Source organism: Mesoplodon mirus (genome assembly GCF_964341445.2).
Source record: "Mesoplodon mirus genome assembly, chromosome: 12".
Taxonomy (NCBI): domain Eukaryota; kingdom Metazoa; phylum Chordata; class Mammalia; order Artiodactyla; family Ziphiidae; genus Mesoplodon; species Mesoplodon mirus.
Genome location: NC_138988.1, coordinates 39,430,719 through 39,454,630, shown reverse-complemented (window position 1 = coordinate 39,454,630; position 23,912 = coordinate 39,430,719). Strand labels below are relative to the sequence as shown.

Genomic DNA, 23,912 nt, shown 5'->3' with positions numbered 1-23,912 from the left:
TAGTCCCTAAAACAGCATCAGGTAATGTTCTGCAGAGTGCTGCCCAGCCCCTGGTGGCACAGGCTTTTGTAGCTGAGCCAGGGAAGTGATAATGGGATGTAGATAATGACTTTCTTTCTGTCTTTCTCCAAGCCATTCCTGTTTCCACAAGGAAACAAGTTTATCTCAGATCTGTCCTAAAGATTAAGGCAGACACCTTCCTGAGTTCCTAGATGTTATTGCTGCCACTTTTCACATCTTCATGGGTATTTGGGTAGGGGGCTGAGGAAGCTGCTGTTGAGGGCAGCTAACCAGACACTATTTTAAACTGCAAACCTCTTGGTTCTTTGCACTCTTGATTAATGTTGTCATTATCAGCCCTGGTTTCTAAACCAGAAATTTGGAACTCACCATGGCTTCCTTGTTTCACCTCTTACCCAATGAATACATCAGATTCTACCTCAATATTCTCATATTTGACCTTTATTCAGTCTACTCTGCTACTACTTGGTCCAGGATTTCAAAATGTCTTCTTAGAAATACGCATTTTAAAAAACCTCATTTTGGAGACAGATGGATATATGAGTATTATTATACTAACTGTCTCTACTTTTGCATATGTATGAAAATATTCATTTAAGAAGTTGAAAATAATAAGCCTTTAATGATGAGACTGACAGGATCTTACTGATAATGACACTTAGTCTTGAGCTAGCCTATTTCCAGGCTTGCTTTTCCTCTGAGTTTGGAGGAAAGTATTTTAGCAACTTAGCTCATTTTTATATTTTTAGACAGTGTAACTGAGGCAACAAATGTTATAGTTTTTAAGTCTTAAGGTACAGCACTATAATTTAAACAAAAGTAGTTATTTTCATTAAAATTATTGTTTCTATTTGTGAAAAAACATTATATCTTTATTTTTTTAACTGGTTTTCATTTGTTCCCTTTTCTTTTGAACATCACACTTGGCTCCCTTTTCCCTCTTCCTTTGTTTACCTTAAACCCCTCTACTTCTTTCTGGTACCGATCCTGAATTACTTTTCTCACTTTCTATATAAAAAATCCATTTTTAAGTTTCTATGTGATTGTTGCCCCTTATGGTTCTACACATCAGGAAACCTGTCTCAGTGCGGGGAGTCCCAGAGTCTGTGTCATCCCTTATGCAGCCTCAAGACCTACACTGAATGTGGGGCTTCCGTGGTGGCGCAGTGGTTACGAGTCCACCTGCCAGTGCAGCGGGTATGGGTTCGAGCCCTGGTCCAGGAAGATCTCACATGCCACGGAGCAACTAAGCCCGTGCGCCACAACTACTGAGCCTGTGTGCCACAACTACTGAAGCTCACGCGCCTAGAGCCTGTGTTCTGCAACCAAGAGAAGTCACCACAATAAGCCTGCGCATGGCAACAAAAAGTAGCCCCCACTCGCTGCAACTAGAGAAAGCCCGCGCACAGCAAAGACCCAACGCAGCCAAAAATCACTCAATCAATCAATAAACAAATTAAAAAAAAAAAAGACCTACACTGAATGTCATGAGATGGTCAAGACCTATTGAAGATGAAGACTAAAAGAGCAGCACAGCCCCTCATTTGAGGGAATTAATTTTGCCACAGTTCTCCAGCAGATGTCACTAGTTAGTAATAGGAAACAGTACAAAGTAACAATAGATTATCCAGCAGAATTTCCTCTTCTAAATTTTAACTGGTGCTTCTTCCATCCAGAAACGTGAATCACTAAAATGTGTTTGTGAGAGAAAATCCCCTCATTTCTACAAAGAAATGAGCCCAGATCCTGGTCACAGGCATGAGGCCCTGTGCTGTCCTGCCAGTGTCCATGAAGAGTTGATATAGCCTGGGTATATTAGTCAGCTAGGGCTGCCATAACAAAATACTACAGACTGGGTGGCTTAAACAACAGAAATTTATGAAACAAAAGGGTTTTTCTTTTTTGGATGAAGGTTTTTTAAAAAATATTTATTTATTTATTTGGCTGCATTGGATCTTAGTTGCAGCACATGGGATCTTTCATTGTGCCACGTGAGCTTCTCTCTAGTTGTGGCGTGGGTTGCACAGCGCGCCGGGCTCAGTAGTTTTGGCATGTGGGCTCTACAGTGCGTGGGCTTAGTTGCCCCATGGCATGTGGGATCTTAGTTCCCCAACCAGGGATCGAACCCGCGTCCCCTGCATTGGAAGGAGGATTCTTACCCTGGACCACCAGTGAAGTCCCTGGATGAAGTTTTCAAATTAACAGAATCAAACTAACATTTCAAACTGAAAGACAGTTAACACTAATTTAGAACTATTTAAAGAAAACTGCCTTTAAGGAATTTATGGACTCTCTTCATTTGATGCATTTATCACTCGATGTAGAGGGACCGTTCTGCTAGAAGGATTTGGAAGGTACAGCTTTTCAATTCCAGTGATTTGCAAGGGAGAGGCAGCATCAAGGAGGGGAAAAGCTCATCTCTGAAGCTACACTCACTGGAGCCTGAGCTTAGGTCCATCTATTGCTCACTCACTATTTCTCTATGTCCCCAGTCCTTGGTCTCTTCAATGCTAAGAGGGGATAACAATACTAGAACCATGTTAAAGGGTTAATAATAGGAGGTGACATTTAAACATAGGGCTGGGCTCATAGGAGACACTCAACAACTGTTAGCTCTCCTATGCTGCTTTACTTTCCAGATTATTATTCAGTCAGACACCCTGAGTTGTTGAAGTCTCTTCTGCAGTGTTTGACACAGCACATGTCCTCACACAACTAGTTTTAGCTGAAATCCTTGGATCACATCAGGAGCCCATTCCCCAACTATCTTTCCAATTTTATTTTATCTCCTCTCCTACAGCCAGAGCAGCCAGGTCCAGTTTATCCCCCTTCAAGTTCTTAAGACATCCTTCTACCTAGAATGCATCCTTCTTGGTACTGGCCAAATAGTAACCATGTTTTTCAACTTCCAGTGCAATTTCTGCCTCCCTCCAAGAAGTGTTTCTTGATTTTTTTTCTGCCTCCAGTAATTTATCTTCCTGATTCCTCAACCCTTCCTTTGTTCCTTCCTTCTGAAGAATGTGAGTGAGCAATACACAAAGTAGCTTTGGTGAGATATGGGAGCAAAAGTCTGACTAGAATGGGCTCAAGAGAGAATAGAAGAGAAACTAGAAATATGGACAATTCTTTCAAGGGGTTTTGCTATAAAGATATGGAGAGAGAAAGGGTGGTAGCTAGAGAGGGAAGAGTGATTTTTTTAAGTTTTATTTTTAAGAATGGAGAGCCAATGATATGTCTCTTTGCTGAGAAAAATAATCCAGTTGAAGAATAAAGATTATGCAGGATAAAGAACAGGTAACTGCTGGAAGGATGAAGGGTTGAGATCTAGTGTACAGGTGGACAACTGGACTCACAGGCAGATTAAGAAGGATAGATGGGGTGGGAGCCTATGGAAATTCTCTTCTGTTGCTTCTGTTTCCTTAGTTAAATTGAGAGGAAGATTATCTGACAGGAATGAGGATGGGGAGGAGGTGTTGGAGGTTTGGAGAGAGAGAAGAAACGGAAGACTTACCTAGGAGAATGGGGTGTGAAAGAAGTATAGAAACACAGTATGATTGCTGCCATCAAGAGCCTACTAGAAGTTAATGATCATGAACTGAAATAAGATCAGTCAACAGGGCTGCATATTTTCCCTCAACCAAGTACAGCTGTGGTGCAGACACACTAAGTGGAGAATTGGGTTTAACCACAGTGTGGTTTAGCCAAGAAAATAAAAAGGGAAAAGTGAATTGAAGGAAGGTGCCAGGGAGTCGTTATAATCACTGATCAAGAAATTTAAGGTTAGTAAAGAGGAAGCGAGAAAGTGAAAAGGAGACAGGATCGATGAGTTGTGAGAGCTGGAGTGGGACAGCAAAGGAGCTGTTAGAAGACAGCAGGCAGTGGTGGGAGACTGGGATCACTGATTGAGAATATGAAGAGTTGTAATGCTGGTCCTACCACAATACAACCATGGAAATGAGTGGGTGAAGTAGGGTGGAAGACAAGAACCTTGGAGAAGAGGATGTCAAGGAATGGAAGGACCAGACTGGAAGGATTATCTATGTGGAAATAATTAGGAACAACCAGGGGGTTATTAGAGGACAAAAACAAGGAGGGGCAGTGGCTGGTAGAATATAATGTGAGGTTTGAAGTCGAGGGTTTTAGGGAGGAGGGAGAGAGAATGGCCTGGAAGCAACAATGAGGAACAGTAGAAATATTCACCCACCTCCTGTCAGTGTTACAAGGAAGGTGAACGAGAAATGAGCCATTTGAAAAGCCTGCAGGGCAGGCCAAGTTTCAGCTAGATCAGGAAGATGAAGACTGCACTCAGAGAACAGGCTCTGTTCTCTGAATTTACGGATTTAGCTGAAGACTGACCAAGAGTTCCAGAGGGTATAAGAAAGGGTACATAGGGATGCTAAGGGTAGTACTTAGGAACCATGCTACCTGTGGGCACTTTATCACCTCAACTGTTGCAAGTTACTTAACCTCTGCTTTGTCCCCAAGTTTTCCTATCCATACAATGGGATAATCATAGCATGTATCTCATAGTGTTCGTCTGAGGATTATATTCAACAATACAAGGCAGCCATTTAGAAAGACCTTAAAAATGTGCACCTAGCACACAGCCTGCACTCAAAAAATGTTAGCTGTTGCTAACAAGCTATTTGCTCTCCTGAATAATCATTTTGGACTCTATTAAGAATCCTTTTTTTTCACTTAACATTTGAATGATATTAAAAAGTTTTAACTCTTCAGTAAGATTATAAAAGCTAAGGGTAGGGATAATACCAAGTACTTGTCTGAGTCCTCCGTAGAGTTCAAGGACTGAACCACATTGATGGAGAGGCTACGCAGCAATTCATCTGTGACCCTCTGTGACCTCTGGAGGAGATGTCACCGCACTCTCCATTCCCCAGGCCTGTCCCACAAATGTCAAGATCTATTACTAATCTTTGGGTAAAAAGGGATGCAGGGATGAACAGAAATGGGAGATAGTAGCTCATGGGTCTCATACTAGTCTCAATTTCTATTCTATTTCCTCTCTGTAAGACTTTTTTGGCTGCACTTCACAGCATGTTGGGACACCCCCTCCCCCAACTAGGGATCGAACCCATGCCCCCTGCAATGGAAGTGCAGAGTCCTAAACACTGGACCACCAGGGAAGTCCTGTCTCTGTAAATGACTTTCTATAAGTAACAACACATTCTTCAAACTCCTTTCAACAGACTTTGGTGTACAACCTTACCAAAAACTTTCTGAAAACATAAATGAGCAGATTTTCTCAAAGAAAATGATTGAGGGATACGAAAGAGATTCTGAGCCTTACCAGATGTTAGGTCATATGACAATTTAAAGTCAAGAAACCTTCCCAGAACAAGGGGATATGAAAGAATGATGTGACACATACAGCTTGCATAGCAATTTTGAAACACATAAACATCCCAACTGTACAATCAAATTAACTCTACATGTATCCAAAAGTCAAGCATCTTATTATAAGAAAAACTTTCAGAAAACATATTTATCAGCTCTATGAAAAACTAGGGACCTTCTCAGCTTAGGAATAATCATGAAAAAAAAAAAAGAGATGTACATAGTCAATAAATATTTACTGAGTACCTGCTCTGTGCCAGGTAGTGTTCAAGGTACCAGTCACAGATCAAAATTTTTGAGTCAATAAAAAACAGCAAAATTAAAATAAGTAGCACACCAACCTGGAAAATTTTGTATTAAAATTTTCAAAAGGTTAAAAATCATGATGGGGCTTCCCTGGTGGCGCAGTGGTTAAGAATCTGCCTGCCAACGCAGGGGACATGGGTTCGAGCCCTGGTCCGGGAAGATCCCACACACTGTGGAGCAATTAAGCCCACGTGCCACAACTACTGAGCCTGAGCTCTAGAGCCCGCAAGCCACAACTACTGAGCCTTCGTGCCACAACTACTGATGCCTGCGCACCTAGAGCCTGTGCTCCGCAACAAGAGAAGCCACCGCAATGAGAAGCCTGCGCACCACAATGAAGAGTAGTCCCCACTCTCTGCAACTAGAGAAAGCCCGCACACAGCAACGAAGACCCAACATAGCCAAAAATCAATCAATCAATCAATTAAAAATCATGATAGAAATTTATTCACACTTACAAAAAATAATCTCGACCACAACAGATAAAAGGGAAAAATATCATCAAACTAGTCCCATAGAAGAAAATAAAATAGATTTCCCATATTTGGAAAATGTTCATTTTTGGTTAATAATCAAAGGAATCCCAAATAAAACAATTTGAGGTATATCTTACATCTAAATTAAAGGAGTATGTTTGTAAGTCAACAATATAAAAATATATTAAAAAATAAATGAAAGGAGTAGGCACTGCCTATGTTAGTGAGATGGTGGTGGAAAAGAGGTCTTTGCAGGGTGTCTTTCTCCCTGTAGCCTATTTTGTAGACTATCCCTAGTAAGCAATACACAGAAAAAGCCAAGGCAACGTTCAGTCTCTGACCAGAGAATGCTACTTCCAGCACTATTACTGAGGAAGTAATTTAAGTGCCTTAACAATGTAAGCAAGAAGCTAATGGCGAGCATAATATAGAATGCCAGAAGTAGTAATATGAAAAGTTGTTTTTAGAAGCCATAATTATGAACATGGAAAAATATTAATGACATGAGACAAACTGATTATAATAATATAAAAATAAGTACATATATACTCAGAACTTAAAATGAAACAGAATGAAGGAACCACAGGTAATTTTTATAATGTTCTATAATGCTTACCTTTTTATTAAAAAGTTCACTTTATTTTTATTTACGATAATCCCATCTTAAAATAGCATTTCAGTAGTATGCTATGAAAAAGAATACATACCTGATACTCGTCGATCAAATCTGTTAGGAACTGGAACTGCAAAACAAAGAAGCAATGTTTAGTCATCATTATATCACATGACCCCATCTTTATCCTCCCTTTTTGCAAAGATCTTTGACAACAGAACTAGGAACCTCAATACCAAGTGGTGGATCAATTCATATTCTTCCATAATCAGCCAGAGACAGTGGTTCAACATGATCACATAAAGACAATATAAAGAATAATATATGTCTTTGAAAACAAGCTCTTTATAACTTCAACGTGGGTGGCAATTTTATTTCTGTTCACATCCAAGTTCCACCTAATTTGTATCACACCAAATGAATAAGAAGTCTACTAAATTTACTGGTAAGTTTATGATATCAAATAGTTAAAATTTTCTTCTTTTAAGGATAATCCCAAGACCTGCTAGACCTGCATTTACATTTCATTTTAAAATAACTTAATGACGGACTTCCTTGGTGGCGCAGTGGATAAGACTCCTCGCTCCCAATGCAGGGGGCCCAGGTTTGATCCCTGGTCAGGGAACTAGATCGCACATGCATGCCGCAACTAGGAGTTTGCATGCCCGCGTGCCGCAACTAAGGAGCCCACATGCCACAACTAAGGAGCTGGTGAGCTGCAACTAAGGAGCCCGCCTGCCGCAACTAAGACCTGATGCAACCAAATAAATTAAAAAATAAATATTTTTTTAAACCCTGCAGAAAGTAGGCATAGAGGGAACTTTCCTCAACATAATAAAGGCCATATATGACAAACCCACAGCCAGCATCGTCCTCAATGGTGAAAAACTGAAACCATTTCCAGTAAGATCAGGAACAAGACAAGGTTGCCCACTCTCACCACTCTTATTCAACCTAGTTTTGGAAGTTTTAGCCACAGCAATCAGAGAAGAAAAGGAAATAAAAGGAATCCAAATCGGAAAAGAAGAAGTAAAGCTGTCACTGTTTGCAGATGACATGATACTATACATAGAGAATCCTAAAGATGCTACCAGAAAACTACTAGAGCTAATCAATGAATTTGGTAAAGTTGCAGGATACAAAATTAATGCACAGAAATCTCTGGCATTCCTATATACTAATGATGAAAAATCTGAAAGTGAAATCAAGGAAACACTCCCATTTACCATTGCAACAAAAAGAATAAAATATCTAGGAATAAACCTACCTAAGGAGACAAAAGACCTGTATGCAGAAAATTATAAGACACTGATGAAAGAAATTAAAGATGATACAAATAGATGGAGAGATGTACCATGTTCTTGGATTGGAAGAATCAATATTGTGAAAATGACTATACTACCCAAAGCAATCTGCAGATTCAATGTAATCCCTATCCAATTACCAATGGCATTTTTTGCAGAACTAGAACAATAAATCTTAAAATTTGTATGGAGACACAAAAGACCCCGAATAGCCAAAGCAATCTTGAGAACGAAAAATGGAGCTGGAGGAATCAGGCTCCCAGACTTCAGACTATACTACAAAGCTACAGTAATCAAGACAGTATGGTACTGGCACAAAAACAGAAAGATAGATCAATGGAACAGGATAGAAAGCCCAGAGTTAAACGCACGGACATATGGTCACCTTATCTTTGATAAAGGAGGCAGGGATGTACAGTGGAGAAAGGACAGTCTCTTCAATAAGTGGTGCTGGGAAAACTGGATAGGGACATGTAAAAGTATGAGATTAGATCACTCCCTAACACCATACACAAAAATAAGCTCAAAATGGATTAAAGACCTAAATGTAAGGCCAGACACTATCAAACTCTTAGAGGAAAACATAGGCAGAACACTCTATGACATAAATCACAGCAAGATCCTTTTTGACCCACCTCCTAGAGAAATGGAAATAAAGACAAAAATAAACACATGGGACCTAATGAAACTTAAAAGCTTTTGCACAGCAAAGGAAACCATAAACAAGACCAAAAGACAACCCTCAGAATGGGAGAAAATATTTGCAAATGAAGCAACTGACAAAGGATTAATCTCCAAAATTTATAAGCAGCTCATGCAGCTCAATAACAAAAAAACAAACAACCCAATCCAAAAATGGGCAGAAGACCTAAATAGACATTTCTCCACAGAAGATATACAGACTGCCAACAAACACATGAAAGGATGCTCAACATCTTTACTCATTAGAGAAATGCAAATCAAAACTACAATGAGATATCATCTCACACCAGTCAGAATGGCCATCATCAAAAAATCTAGAAACAATAAATGCTGGAGAGGGTGTGGAAAAAAGGGAACACTCTTGCACTGCTGGTGGGAATGTGAATTGGTACAGCCGCTATGGAGAACGGTATGGAGGTTCCTTAAAAAACTACAAATAGAACTACCATATGACCCAGCAATCCCACTACTGGGCATATACCCTGAGAAAACCATAATTCAAAAAGAGACATGTACCAAAATGTTCATAGCAGCCCTATTTACAATAGCCCGGAGCTGGAAACAACCTAAGTGTCCATCATCGGATGAATGGATAAAGAAGATGTGGCACATATATACAATGGAATATTACTCAGCCATAAAAAGAAATGAAATTGAGCTATTTGTAATGAGGTGGATAGACCTAGAGTCTGTCATACAGAGTGAAGTAAGTCAGAAAGAGAAAGACAAATACTGTATGCTAACACATATATATGGAATTTAAGAAAAAAAAATGTCATGAAGAACATAGGGGTAAGACAGGAATAAAGACACAGACCTACTAGAGAATGGACTTGAGGATATGGGGAGGGGGAAGGGTAAGCTGTGACAAAGTGAAAGAGCGGCATGGACATATATACTACCAAACGTAAGGTAGATAGCTAGTGGGAAGCAGCCGCATAGCACAGGGAGATCAGCTCGGTGCTTTGTGACCGCCTGGAGGGGTGGGATAGGGAGGGTGGGAGGGAGACGCAAAAGGGAGGGGATATGGAAACATATGTATATGTATAACTGATTAAATTTGTTATAAAGCAAAAATTAAAAAATAAAAAAATAAAATAAAATAAAATATCAGACCATTAAAAAAATAATAATAATTTAATGAGTATTACACTAAAATAAAAAATTAACCATGAAGTTATACTCTCCCTCAATACAGGTGGGTTTTCTCCACCCACGGTCACTATATTAATCAGAAAAAATGATCACGTTTTTAGGTTAAAACAAACAAAAAAAAGTTTTTTTGCTAATTTTTCCTACTTTTCACCTATCATTCCTTATGTTTGATGGTTATCTAAATTCTTACCACTGAACTATATATCATTTAAACAAGGTGGAGGGACTTCCCTGGTGGTGCAGCAGTTAAGAATCTGCCTGCCAATGCAGGGGACACGGGTTCGAGCCCTGATCAGGGAAGATCCCACATGCTGCGGAGCAACTAAGCCCATGCAGCCCGTGAGCCACAACTACTAAGCCCGCATTCCACAACTACTGAAGCCCACGCGCCTAGAGCCCGTGCTCCGCAACAAGAGAAGCCACCACAATGAGAAGCCCGCACACCGCAATGAAGGGCAGCCCCCACTCGCCGCAACTAGAAAGCCCACAAGCAGCAGTGAAGACCCAATGCAGCCAAAAATAAATTTATTAAAAAAAATAAACAAGGTGGGTTTTTATCACCTTCAAACGTTAATCTGATTAATTTTATTTTTAAAATATATAAAATATGCCTTATAACCCTCCAAAAAACAGAAATTTGAGGATTAGTGAAAAACAAATTGAAGACGGCTCACAGAGCCAAACTCTAATGCGAGGTCTCTGAAACAAACATAGACCCAGGAAGGAGGTAAATGCTCATTCATCTTAACAGGATTAGGATTATCTTTTTGCACAGCACAGGGTCAAAGTCATGTTACTGGAATAAATAGGCAAATAGTCAAAAGAAAACCCCAGCATTCCTGAAAGTACCTACAATAGTCTGTCACTACTTCCTCAATAAAAAGTGGATTAGTCAAAATTAATCCATCCACCAGGAAAGGAAGTGATTCAGTTCAACAAATATAGGTAGAGTATCTAGTACGTGCCATGCACTACAGTAGACAATTTGGGAGACATTAGTAAATAAAACAAAGATCCCTGATTTCATGGAGCTTGCTTTCTAGCTTGAGAGATGTGGGAGAGTTTCCTTTGATCATCTGAAACACATGTGCTTGTCACTCAGGTAGACAGATGAAATGTACACCAGCATAAGCCCTCAACCCAGGCCTCATGGAATTTCCATAATTAAAACCCCATCAAACATTAGTATACAACCTAAAATTATAAAGTACACAGTGAAACAATTTAGTATGGGTGCTATCAGGGGATACTTCAAACAAAGGGTGAGATATCAAGACTATAGAACTATCATAAAGTAAGAAGAGTATGTTTAAAACAAAGACATAAAAGAAGGAATCAAAAATTTTAAATGCAAACTTAAAATCAGTACTTTCATATATCATGCAAAAAAGACAAAATGATTTTTTAAATTCCTAAAGCACTCCCTCTGTGAAAGAGTTCAAAGGTACTTTAAAAAAAAGTGACCTGCAGTGTAAAATGTAATTAGAAACACAAACATGCTGCCTGATAAATCTATGTGTTATTTCATTTTAAATTAGCACACATCTTATAAGCTTTCATAGGGCCAGAGGAAACAGCTGCAGTTGGAGCAAAATACAATGCCAAGGCATAGAGAATGTAATTAATGACTACAGCAGACAGAGACCATCTATTGTAATTTCACCACTGCTTAAATAGCCCAAAACAGAGCACATCAAAGTTTATGTGGGTCAAAGTATTCAACCAGTATAAGTATAAGAAAATCTTCCAGCAGAAAACAATGCCTAAAATGCTCTCCTTTTCTATTATAAACAAATACATAGGGAATAGGAAGACTTAAAATTTAGGTTACCTGATCTGAAAACATGTGCCTCAAAAATATTAACAAATGCAATCTCAGTGGAAACTAAAAGTCATTATTCCTGATTAAATGAACTCACAAATGCTGACATACCCCGAAATTAAAACATGGTTCTTTAAGCAGGTAGAATATTTTATGTGGTGAATATTAAGAACATGCTGGAGAATTTGAAAACATTTCCCAAAGTCTCTCCTAGTTTAAACTGAAACATGACGGACAAGATAATAGAATCTTCACTATGAACATGGTAGGATACGGCATAAAAACCTGGAGAACAGGGACTTCCCTAGTTGGGCAGTGGTTAAGACTCCACCCTCCCAATGCAGGGGGCGCGGGTTCAATCCCTGGTCAGGGAACTAGATCCCACAGGCATGACGCAACTAAGAGTTCATAAGCCACAACTAAGGATCTGGTAAGCCACAACTAATGAGCCCACCTGCCGCAACTAAGGAGTCCTCGAGCTGCAACTAAGGAGCCGGCAAGCCACAACTAAGGAGCCCACCTGCCACAACTAAGACCTAGCATAACCAAATAAATAAATATTAAACCCAAACCAAACCAAACCCAGAGAACATAATCCAAGCACAGCTAGGGCAGGGCAAAGCTCAGGACTCAAGATTCTACAACTGCTGTGGCAAATAGGCACACTCAAATTAAAGCTGGGCTGGTAGGATGTTAACACCACCAGCTGTGTACAGAGGCAAATAACAGAAGCAGGGCATTAATGAGGGCCTTGTGTTTGGAGGACCTCAGCATAGTAAAACATAGCACAGCACAGTAAATCTCAAAAGTGGACTACAAAGCAGCAGTTAGGGCAGGCCCATTAGAGTGGTTAATCACAACAAAGGGATTGCCAGGAAGAGCTGTCACCAATGGGTAGCAATTGTGCTGGGCCTCCATAGGCGGGGTTGAAAATGCATCTCTGGGCAGATGAAATAACTTGACGAAAGCCCCAAAGGCAAGAAAGTTTTTGGAGAGTGTAAATGTCCCAGGGTGCCTGGAAACACAGATGAGGGAGAAGCAGGGTGTCAAAGGAGGAACGCTCAATGATGCAAGAAAAGTCCAAGAAAAGCACCGAGTAACCCATTTAGGGTTCTGAGACCCAATCAATAAACTATGGGACTCGTTGGTTCACAATTTAAAAAAAAGACAGAGAAGGGAAGGGAAGGAAAACAGAGAAGACAAAAAAAATCCACCATGATTTCACACACAAATTCATTCTGCTTTCTCTATGGGTCAAAAGAGGGAAAGAATGCTGCTATTCTTTCTTTTTAATTTTTTTTTTATTTTTGAAATTTATTTATTTATTATTAATTTTTTTGGAGTATGGTTGCTTTACAATGTTGTGCTAGCCTCCACTGCACAACAAAATGAATCAGCCATACACATACAGATATCCCCCCTCTTTCGGACTTCCCTCCCATTTAGGTTACCAGAGTGCATTAGGTAGAGTTCCCTGTGCTATACAGTATGTTACAGTATGTTCCCATCAGTTGTCTATTTTACACATAGTATCAATAAGGTATATGTGTCAACCCTAGTCTCCCAATTCCTCCCACCCCACTCCTTTCCCCCTTGGTATCCATACATTTGTTCTCTATGTCTGTGTCTGTTTCTGCCTTGCAAATAAGATCATCTATACCATTTTTCTAGATTCCACATATATGCGTTATTATACGATATTTGCTTCTCTCTTTCTGACTTACTTCACTCTGTATGACAGTCTGTAGGTCCATCCACGTCCTACAAATGACCCAATTTCATTCCTTTTTATGGCTGAGTAATATTCCATTGTATATATGAACCACATCTTCTTTATCCATTCCTCTGTCGATGGACGTGTAGGTTGCTTCCATGTCCTGGCTATTGTAAATAGTGCTGCTATGAACACTGGGTGCATGTGTTTTTTTGAATTATGGTTTTCTCTGGGTATATGTCCAGTAGTGGGATTGTTGGGCCATATGGTAGTTCTATTTTTAGTTCTTTAAGGAACCTCCATACTGTTTTCCATAGTGGCTGTATCAATTTACATCTCCCACCAAGTGTAGGAGAGTTACCTTTTCTCCACACCCTCTCCAGCATTTGTTGTTTGTAGATTTTTTTTTTTTTTTTTGCGTTACGTGGGCCTCTCACTGTTGTGGCCTCTCCCGTTGCGGAACACAGGCTCCGGGCGCGCAGGCCCAGAGGCCGTGGCTCACAGGCCCAGCCGCTCCATGGCATGTGGGATCCTCCCGGACCAGGGCATGAACCCGCGTCCCCTGCATCGGCAGGCGGACTCTCAACCACTGCGTCACCAGGGAAGCCCCCCATTGTAGTTTTGATTTGCTGCTATTCTTTCTTCACTTTTTCATCCTGTAGAATCTTGTGCTGGCTAAACTAGGTACACAGTCATCAAAGTTTAAAGCAAAAGCTCCAATGGTGTGTTTGCCTTGGTGTGGTAGTTTCTGCTGGTACATGTGACCATGTGCTGATAATGAGGCCCATCCCATTGAGCCTTTTCTCTAGTCTGTCCAACATTTGATATCCATCTTCCCACTATCTACCTACAGAAAACTCCTATCTGACCCTGCTAAGGCCTCTAGTTATATAATTCACATACCTACTTCCTTCCAACACCAAGCTTCCCAAATGAGCTGTTTTGTGAACGGACCATTCTTTTTTTTTGAGGCTTTTGCAACCTGGCTTCCAACTATTATTAAAGTAGCCTCTTACTCTAGTAAATCTGTTATCAATTGCATAACAGTTGTTAAAGGATATCTTCCAAATTTAGCCAGGAATTTTTGAATTTTATTAAATAGTATTTTTAGTTATCTATAGAAATGATAACATGATTTTTTACTTTACCTATTATGATGAATTATATTAACTGGTTTCCTATTTTTTTAAATTAATTAATTCATTTATTTTTGGCTGCATTGGGTCTTCGTCGCTGCTTGTGGGCTTTCTCTGGTTGCTGTGAGCGGGGGCTACTCTTTGTCGCAGAGCGTGAACTTCTCATTGCAGTGGCTTCTCTTGTTGTGGAGCACAGGCTCTAGGCACGCAGACTTCAGTAGCTGTGGCAAACGGGCTCAGTAGTTGTGGCTCGCGGGCTCTAGAGTGCAGGCTCAGTAGTTGTGGCACACAGGCTTAGCTGCTTCGCAGCGTGTGGGATCTTCCCAGACCAGGGCTCGAACCCATGTCCCCTGCATTAGCAGGTGGATTCTTAACCACTGCGCCACGAGGGAATCCCTAACTGCTTTCTTATTATTCGTTTCCATAGATCATGCTTATGTTTCTGAATAAAACATACTTGTTAGAAAAATAAAGTAGCCTCTTCTAAAATCACAATTTTCCTCTATATTATTCTTCTATATTGATTATTTCCTCTATCCTTGAACTAAATAAAGATCATTTAATATTGGCTCGTGCCAAATACATATTTATTTATTCAACAAATAATTACTGAGCCCTTCTAGGACAGGCACTGTGCTACCAGTGGGGAAATAAAAGTGATTCAGATATGGCCCCTGAGCACAAAGATCTTGGGAGCTAGCTAACCAGTGACCCCAAATAATCATATCATAATCATAACATGTGATATATACTACAACAAAGGCAAGTATAGAGTGCTCTGTGAGCACATAAGAAGAGTATGTAGAGAAAGTGAAGGAAGGTCTGGATCTACAAAGTAAGGTCTAAGCACAGTTGGGATGGGGTTGAGTGAACCTATGATTTCAGGAAATGAAAGAAGTATGATATGGCATGAGCAATGTGGGAAAACAGCACAGAGATGAGGGTGAGGTGAGCAAGGCCTATTTTGGAAGCCATGCTGTGGCAGGGCAATATTCAGAAGTAATAAACTAGTTATTTCTACGTATTTTTTTTCCTCCAGTTGTGGGAGAAGAGCAGGAACAAAGATTTAAGTACCTGATAAAGAATCCCTTGGATGTGACTGCAAAACCAGAAGGGAAAATCTGTAGAATAATGACCAAGACTTAATGAGAGATGAAGTATTAATTGGAAGAAGAGAAAAGAAAGGATTACCTACACCAATAATAGGGAGTGTCAGGAAAGTCCTCCAGTATAGAATACCTATCCTCTTGCTCCACTGATTCCCCACCTGGGGGCCCTCTACTTTCCCACAGTCCGGAAGACCTGTAAGACCACTGGAGAGAGGATGGGGGCTTGGACACCCCCAAACAAGGTGGAATGGAACAGAACCACTTGGAAATGTTCCCTGTGAGTGGATCAGCTATGGACACAGCACTTCTGTTACAATATGAAGAAACTGGAGCGAAGGGAGTCATGGCAGACTGGATTTTATAAAGATCACTCTGACTACAGCTGGTGGAGGAAGGAAGCACATTGGTTAGATGTGTGGCTGCACACAGGAGGTAAACAAAAGGATTCCAGAGATTTACAGAAGATTAAAATCTATGCAGTTTAGGGATAAACTCAATGTTTGCACAATAAAAAAAATCAAATAAAATTATATACCTACAATTATAAAACACAAAGTATTCAATATGTGTATCATTCAATCTATAAATAAGGGTGCTGTCATGGATCCCAAAATCATACAATGTCAGAGTTGCAAAGTATCTATAAATTCATCTAATCTGGCCATGGCAAGCAGGTTTCATCTCACATGAAGACTCTAATTGATGTCACTGGTCCATCTGAATCATCCTGACTCCTTCCTTTCTTTCATTACTCACATCTACTTCATTAATAATTCTATCTGTTCTCCCACCCACTTTATTTCTTGAATCAGTCTACCTATCTCCATAGCCACTGTTACCCTAGTCTGAAGTGCATCATTTCTCACTGGGATGATAGCAACAGCCTCCAAACTTGTCTTCCCAAGGCCCATCTTGCTCCACATCAATCTATTCTCAACACAGTTATCAGAGTGATCTTAAAATTTTGGAAGAAAATCTGGCAGTTTCTGTCAAAATTTTAACTGTGAACTGTCTTTGACCTAGTAATAATTCCACTTCTAGGAATATGTTTTATATATATGTATAAAATATATATCTATCTTGTTCAATTATATAACTATATATATATCACATAATCACTATAGTATTGTATGTAATAGAAAAAAAAATGAGAATAAAATTTGTCTAGAAAAAGAAGTTAAGGAAACAACTGGTATAGTCAGAGTACGAACCTCTATGCAGCCATTAAAATTTAGGGGGCAACAGACCTATATGAACTGCCAGGGAGACCTTCAAAATATATTGTTATGTGAAAAAAAATTTGCACAAGCACTATATGAAATAACTCTAATTTTCTAGAATTTTGTCTTTAATCAAACGTTTACATATCACAAATTTAAAAGCCAATCAGTACTATAAGGCTATAACTAAGAAAACAACAAAACTCAGCAGTCTTGTAATCCATCTCTCCCTACTCACAATTCCTGCTCCCCAGAGGCAACTGCATCAACTTTTTGGGCTGTTTATCCTGAGATTTACTTTATATTTTCAAATAACACAGTTACACTACTAATTCTATGTGTTTTAATTACCTTTTGTCTTTCAACTCTAGAAAAGAGTAGAAATAGGCTTGCAAAGTAGCAGCATAGGATGACCTGGACCCCTGACAACTTCATGAAGCTCCCTGTCCTCCTGGCCCTGAACTTTACGCTTCCTTTACATGCTATTATTTTGGATTTTCTGCCACTCACAGACAAACTTAATATTTTTAAAATTGAAGTATAGTTGATTTATAATATATTAGTTTCAGGCATATAACATGATGATTCAATATTTTTATAGATTATACTCCATTTAAAGTTATTATAAAACATTGGCTATATTCCCTGTGCTATACATTACATCCTCATGTCTTATTTACTTTATACCTAGTATTTTGTACCTCTTAATTCCCTTCCCTTATCTTGCCCCTCTCCCCACTGGTATTCACTAGTTCTCTATATCTGTGAGTCTGTTTCTGTTTGTTATTTTTATTTATTTGTTTTATTTTTTAGATTCCACATATAAGTGAAAACATACAGTATTTGCCTTTCTCTGTCTGACTTATTTCATTAAGCATAATACCTTCCAGGTCCATCCATGTTGTTGCAAATAGCAAAATTTTATTCATTTTTATGGCCAATATTCCACCATGCGTGTGTGTGTGTGTGTGTGTGTGTGTACACTACATCTTCTTTATCTATTCTTCTGTTGATGGACACTTAGGTTGCTTCCATATCTTGGCTATTGTAAAGAATGCTGCTGTGAACGTTGGGGTGCATATATCTTTTCAAATTAGTGTTTTCATTTTCTTGGGCTATATATCTGACAAACCTAATCTTAGTAAATTCAGAAGCCGAAAGGAAATTCTGCCGATCCAGATGACAAAGAATGCTATGAAATGTGGAGATGGAATAACAACATATAACATTTATGTGCCAGGATCTGCCTTAAACACTTTATGGTTATTAAGTCACTTAATTCTCATACAAACTTTATGAGGTACTACTTAGATAAAGAATTTACGGCAAGAAAGGTTAAATAACTCACTCTGCTAACAAAGGTGAAACTAGACAGGGCGGCAGGCAGTCTTAGCTTTACAGCCCATGCTCTTAGCCATACAGGTAGCTATGGAAGGACAACATCTAAAATCACCCTTGGGGATGCTAGCAGGGTAACTGGGTAACACTCACATTCGTGCAACTTTGTGAAAGCACCTTCTTTCTTCAAATGCCTAAAATGTCTTTTAAAATGAAGTTAAGGACTTCCGGGTAAGATGGCGGAAGAGTAAGACGCGGAGATCACCTTCCTCCCCACGGATACACCAGAAATACAGCTACACGTGGAACAACTCCTACAGAACACCTACTGAACGCTGGCAGAAGACCCCAGACCTCCCAAAAGGCAAGAAACTCCCCACATACCTGGGTAGGGCAAAGCGGAGAGATCCCCACACAGAGGATCAGTGCCGAGCGGCACTCACCAGCCCGAGAGGCTTGTCTGCTCGCCCGCCGGGGCGCGCAGCGCTGGAAGCTGAGGCTCGGGCTTCGGTCAGAGCGCAGGGAGAGGACTGGGGCTGGCGGCGAGAACTCAGCCTGAAGGGGGCTAATGTGCCACAGCTAGCCGGGAGGGAGTCCGGGAAAACTCTGGAGCTGCCGAAGAGGCAAGAGACTTTTTCTTCCCTCTTGGTTTCCTGGTGCGCGAGAAGAGGGGATTAAGAGTGCTGCTTAAAGGGGCTCCACAGACGGGCGCGAGTCGCGACTGAAAGCGCGGAGCCCAGAGACGGGCGTGGGACGCTGGGGCTGCTGCTGCCGCCGCCAAGAAGCCTGTGTGCGAGCGCAGGTCACTGCCCACACCGCCCTTCCGGGAGCCTGTGCAGCCCGCCACTGCCGGGGTCCCGGGATCCAGGGGCGGCTTCCCTGGGAGAACGCACGGCGCGCTTAGGGCTGGTGCAACATCACGCCGACCTTTGCCGCTGCAGGCTCGCCCCACACTCCGTGCCCCTCCCTCCCGCCCGGCCTGAGTGAGCCAGAATCCCCGAAGAGGCTGCTCCTTTAACCCTGTCCTGCCTGAGCGAAGAACAGACGCCCTCAGGCGACCTACACGCAGAGGCGGGGCCAAATCCAAAGCTGAGACCCAGGAGCTATGAGAACAAAGAAGAGAAAGGGAAACCTCTCCCAGCAGCCTCAGAAGCAGCGGATTAAAGCTCCACAATCAACTTGATGTACCCTGCATCTGTGGAATACATGAATAGACAACACATCATCCCAAATTGAGGAGCCAGGAGTCAGTGCTGTGCCTCTGAGGTGGGAGAGCCAACTTCAGGACACTGGTCCACAAGAGACCTCCCAGCTCCACATAATATCAAACGGCAAAAATCTTCCAGAGATCTCCATCTCAACACCAGCACCCAGCTTCACTCAACGACCAACAAGCTACAGTGCTGGACACCCTAAGCCAAACAACTAGCAAGACAGGAACACAACGCCACCCATTAGCAGAGAGGTGGCCTAAACTCATAAAAAGTCTGCAGACACCCCAAAACACACCACCAGACGTGGACCTGCCCACCAGAAAGACAAGATCCAGCCTCATCCACCAGAACACAGGCACTAGTCCCCTCCACCAGGAAGCCTACACAACCCACTAAACCAACCTTAGCCACTGGGGACAGACACCAAAAACAACGGGAACTACGAACCTGCAGCCTGCAAAAAGGAGACCCCAAACACAGTAACATAAGCAAAATGAGAAGACAGAAAAACACACAGCAGGAGAAGGAGCAAGATAAAAACCCACCAGATCTAACAAATGAAGAGGTAATAGGCAGTCTACCTGAAAAAGAATTCAGAATAATGATGGTAAAGATGATCCAAGATTCTATTTCCCAGATCCAAAATCTTGGAAATAGAATAGACAAAATGCAAGAAACAGTTAACAAGGACCTAGAAGAACTAAAGATGAATCAAGCATCGATTAAAAACACAATACATGAAATAAAAAATACTCTAGATGGGATCAGTAGCAGAATAACTGAGGCAGAAGAACGGATAAGTGAGGTGGAAGATAAAATAGTGGAAATAACTGCTGCAGAGCAAAATAAAGAAAAAAGAATGAAACGAACAGAGGACAGTCTCAGAGACCTCTGGGACAACATTAAACGCACCAACATTCGAATTATAGGGGTTCCAGAAGAAGAAGAGAAAAAGAAAGGGACTGAGAAAATATTTGAAGAGATTATAGTTGAAAACTTCCCTAATATGGGAAAGGAAATAGTTAATCAAGTCCAGGAGGCACAGAGAGTCCCATACAGAATAAATCCAAGGAGAAATACGCCAAGACACATATTAATCAAACTGTCAAAAATTAAACACAAAGAAATCCTATTAAAAGCAGCAAGGCAAAAACAACAAATAACACACAAGGGAATCCCCATCAGGATAACAGCTGATCTCTCAGCAGAAACTCTACAAGCCAGAAGGGAGTGGCAGGACATACTTAAAGTGATGAAGGAGAAAAACCTGCAACCAAGATTACTCTACCCAGCAAGGATCTCATTCAGATTTGATGGAGAAATTAAAACGTTTACAGACAAGCAAAAGCTGAGAGAGTTCAGCACCACCAAACCAGCTTTACAACAAATGCTAAAGGAACTTCTCTAGGCAAGAAACACAACAGAAGGAAAATACCTACAATAACGAACCCAAAACAATTAAGAAAATGGGAACAGGAACATACATATCAATAATTACCTTAAATGTAAATGGACTAAATGCTCCCACCAAAAGACACAGAGTGGCTGAATGGATACAAAAACAAGACCCATATATATGCTGTCTACAAGAGACCCACTTCAGACCTAGAGACACATACAGACTGAAAGTAAGGGGATGGAAAAAGATATTCCATGCAAATGGAAACCAAAAGAAAGCTGGAGTCGCAATTCTCATATCAGACAAAATAGACTTTAAAATAAAGACTACTAGAAGAGACAAAGAAGGACACTACATAATGATCAAGGGATCGATCCAAGAAGAAGATATAACAATTGTAAATATTTATGCACCCAACATAGGAGCACCTCAATACATAAGGCAAATACTAACAGCCATAAAAGGAGAAATTGACAGTAACACACTCATAGTAGGGGACTTTAACACCCCACTTTCACCAATGGACAGATCATCCAAAATGAAAATAAATAAGGAAACACAAGCTTTAAATGATACATTAAACAAGATGGACTTAACTGATATTTATAGGACATTCCATCCAAAAACAACAGAATACACATTTTTCTCAAGAGCTCATGGAACATTCTCCAGGATAGATCATATCTTGGGTCACAAATCAAGCCTTGGTAAATTTAAGAAAATTGAAATTGTATCAAGTATCTTTTCCGACCACAATGCTATGAGACTAGATATCAATTACAGGAAAATATCTGTAAAAAATACAAACACATGGAGGCTAAACAATACACTACTTAATAACGAAGTGATCACTGAAGAAATCAAAGAGGAAATTAAAAAATACCTAGAAACAAATGACAATGGAGACACGACGACCCAAAACCTATGGGATGCAGCAAAAGCAGTTCTAAGAGGGAAGTTTATAGCAATACAATCCCACCTTAAGAAACAGGAAACATCTCGAATAAACAACCTAACCTTACACCTAAAGCAATTAGAGAAAGAAGAACAAAAACATCCCAAAGTTAGCAGAAGGAAAGAAATCATAAAAATCAGATCAGAAATAAATGAAAAAGAAATGAAGGAAACGATAGCAAAGATCAATAAAACTAAAAGCTGGTTCTTTGAGAAGATAAACAAAATTGATAAACCATTAGCCAGACTCATCAAGAAAAAAAGGGAGAAGACTCAAATCAATAGAATTAGAAATGAAAAAGGAGAAGTAACAACTGACACTGCAGAAATACAAAAGATCATGAGAGATTACTATAAGCAACTCTATGCCAATAAAATGGACAACCTGGAAGAAATGGACAAATTCTTAGAAATGCACAACCTGCCAAGACTGAATCAGGAAGAAATAGAAAATATGAATAGACCAATCACAAGCACTGAAATTGAAACTGTGATAAAAAATCTTCCAACAAACAAAAGCCCAGGACCAGATGGCTTCACAGGCGAATTCTATCAAGCATTTAGAGAAGAGCTAACACCTATCCTTCTCAAACTCTTCCAAAATATAGCAGAGGGAGGAACACTCCCAAACTCATTCTACGAGGCCACCATCACCTTGATACCAAAACCAGACAAGGATGTCACAAAGAAAGAAAACTACAGGCCAATATCACTGATGAACATAGATGCAAAAATCCTCAACAAAATACTAGCAAACAGAATCCAACAGCACATTAAAAGGATCATACACCATGATCAAGTGGGGTTTATTCCAGGAATGCAAGGATTCTTCAATATACGCAAATCAATCAACGTAATACACCATATTAACAAATTGAAGGAGAAAAACCATATGATCATCTCAATCGATGCAGAGAAAGCTTTCGACAAAATTCAACACCCATTTATGATAAAAACCCTGCAGAAAGTAGGCATAGAGGGAACTTTCCTCAACATAATAAAGGCCATATATGACAAACCCACAGCCAGCATCGTCCTCAATGGTGAAAAACTGAAACCATTTCCACTAAGATCAGGAACAAGACAAGGTTGCCTACTCTCACCACTCTTATTCAACATAGTTTTGGAAGTTTTAGCCACAGCAATCAGAGAAGAAAAGGAAATAAAAGGAATCCAAATCGGAAAAGAAGAAGTAAAGCTGTCACTGTTTGCAGATGACATGATACTATACATAGAGAATCCTAAAGATGCTACCAGAAAACTACTAGAGTTAATCAATGAATTTGGTCAAGTTGCAGGATACAAAATTAATGCACAGAAATCTCTGGCATTCCTATATACTAATGATGAAAAATCTGAAAGTGAAATCAAGGAAACACTCCCATTTACCATTGCAACAAAAAGAATAAAATATCTAGGAATAAACCTACCTAAGGAGACAAAAGACCTGTATGCAGAAAATTATAAGACACTGATGAAAGAAATTAAAGATGATACAAATAGATGGAGAGATGTACCATGTTCTTGGATTGGAAGAATCAACATTGTGAAAATGACTCTACTACCCAAAGCAATCTACAGATTCAATGCAATCCCTATCAAACTACCACTGGCATTTTTCACAGAACTAGAACAAAAAATTTCACAATTTGTATGGAAACACAAAAGACCCCGAATAGCCAAAGCAATCTTGAGAACGAAAAATGGAGCTGGAGGAATCAGGCTCCCTGACTTCAGACTATACTACAAAGCTACAGTAATCAAGACAGTATGGTACTGGCACAAAAACAGAAAGATAGATCAATGGAACAGGATAGAAAGCCCAGAGTTAAACCCACGGACATATGGTCACCTTATCTTTGATAAAGGAGGCAGGACTGTACAGTGGAGAAAGGACAGTCTCTTCAATAAGTGGTGCTGGGAAAACTGGATAGGGACATGTAAAAGTATGAGATTAGATCACTCCCTAACACCATACACAAAAATAAGCTCAAAATGGATTAAAGACCTAAATGTAAGGCCAGACACTATCAAACTCTTAGAGGAAAACATAGGCAGAACACTCTATGACATA

At 40.1% G+C, this 23,912-nt stretch overlaps 1 protein-coding gene across 1 annotated transcript in view; it reads right to left on the bottom strand.

Moving 5' to 3' along the window:
* The window catches only part of PRKAR2A (protein kinase cAMP-dependent type II regulatory subunit alpha), a 94,192-nt gene that overhangs the window by 34,136 nt on the left and 36,144 nt on the right, over positions 1–23,912 (bottom strand). Inside the window, exon 2 of the mRNA XM_082638116.1 lies at positions 6,866–6,901. Coding sequence (XP_082494242.1) covers positions 6,866–6,901 — 36 coding nt within the window. The remainder of the gene's footprint in view (positions 1–6,865; positions 6,902–23,912) is intronic.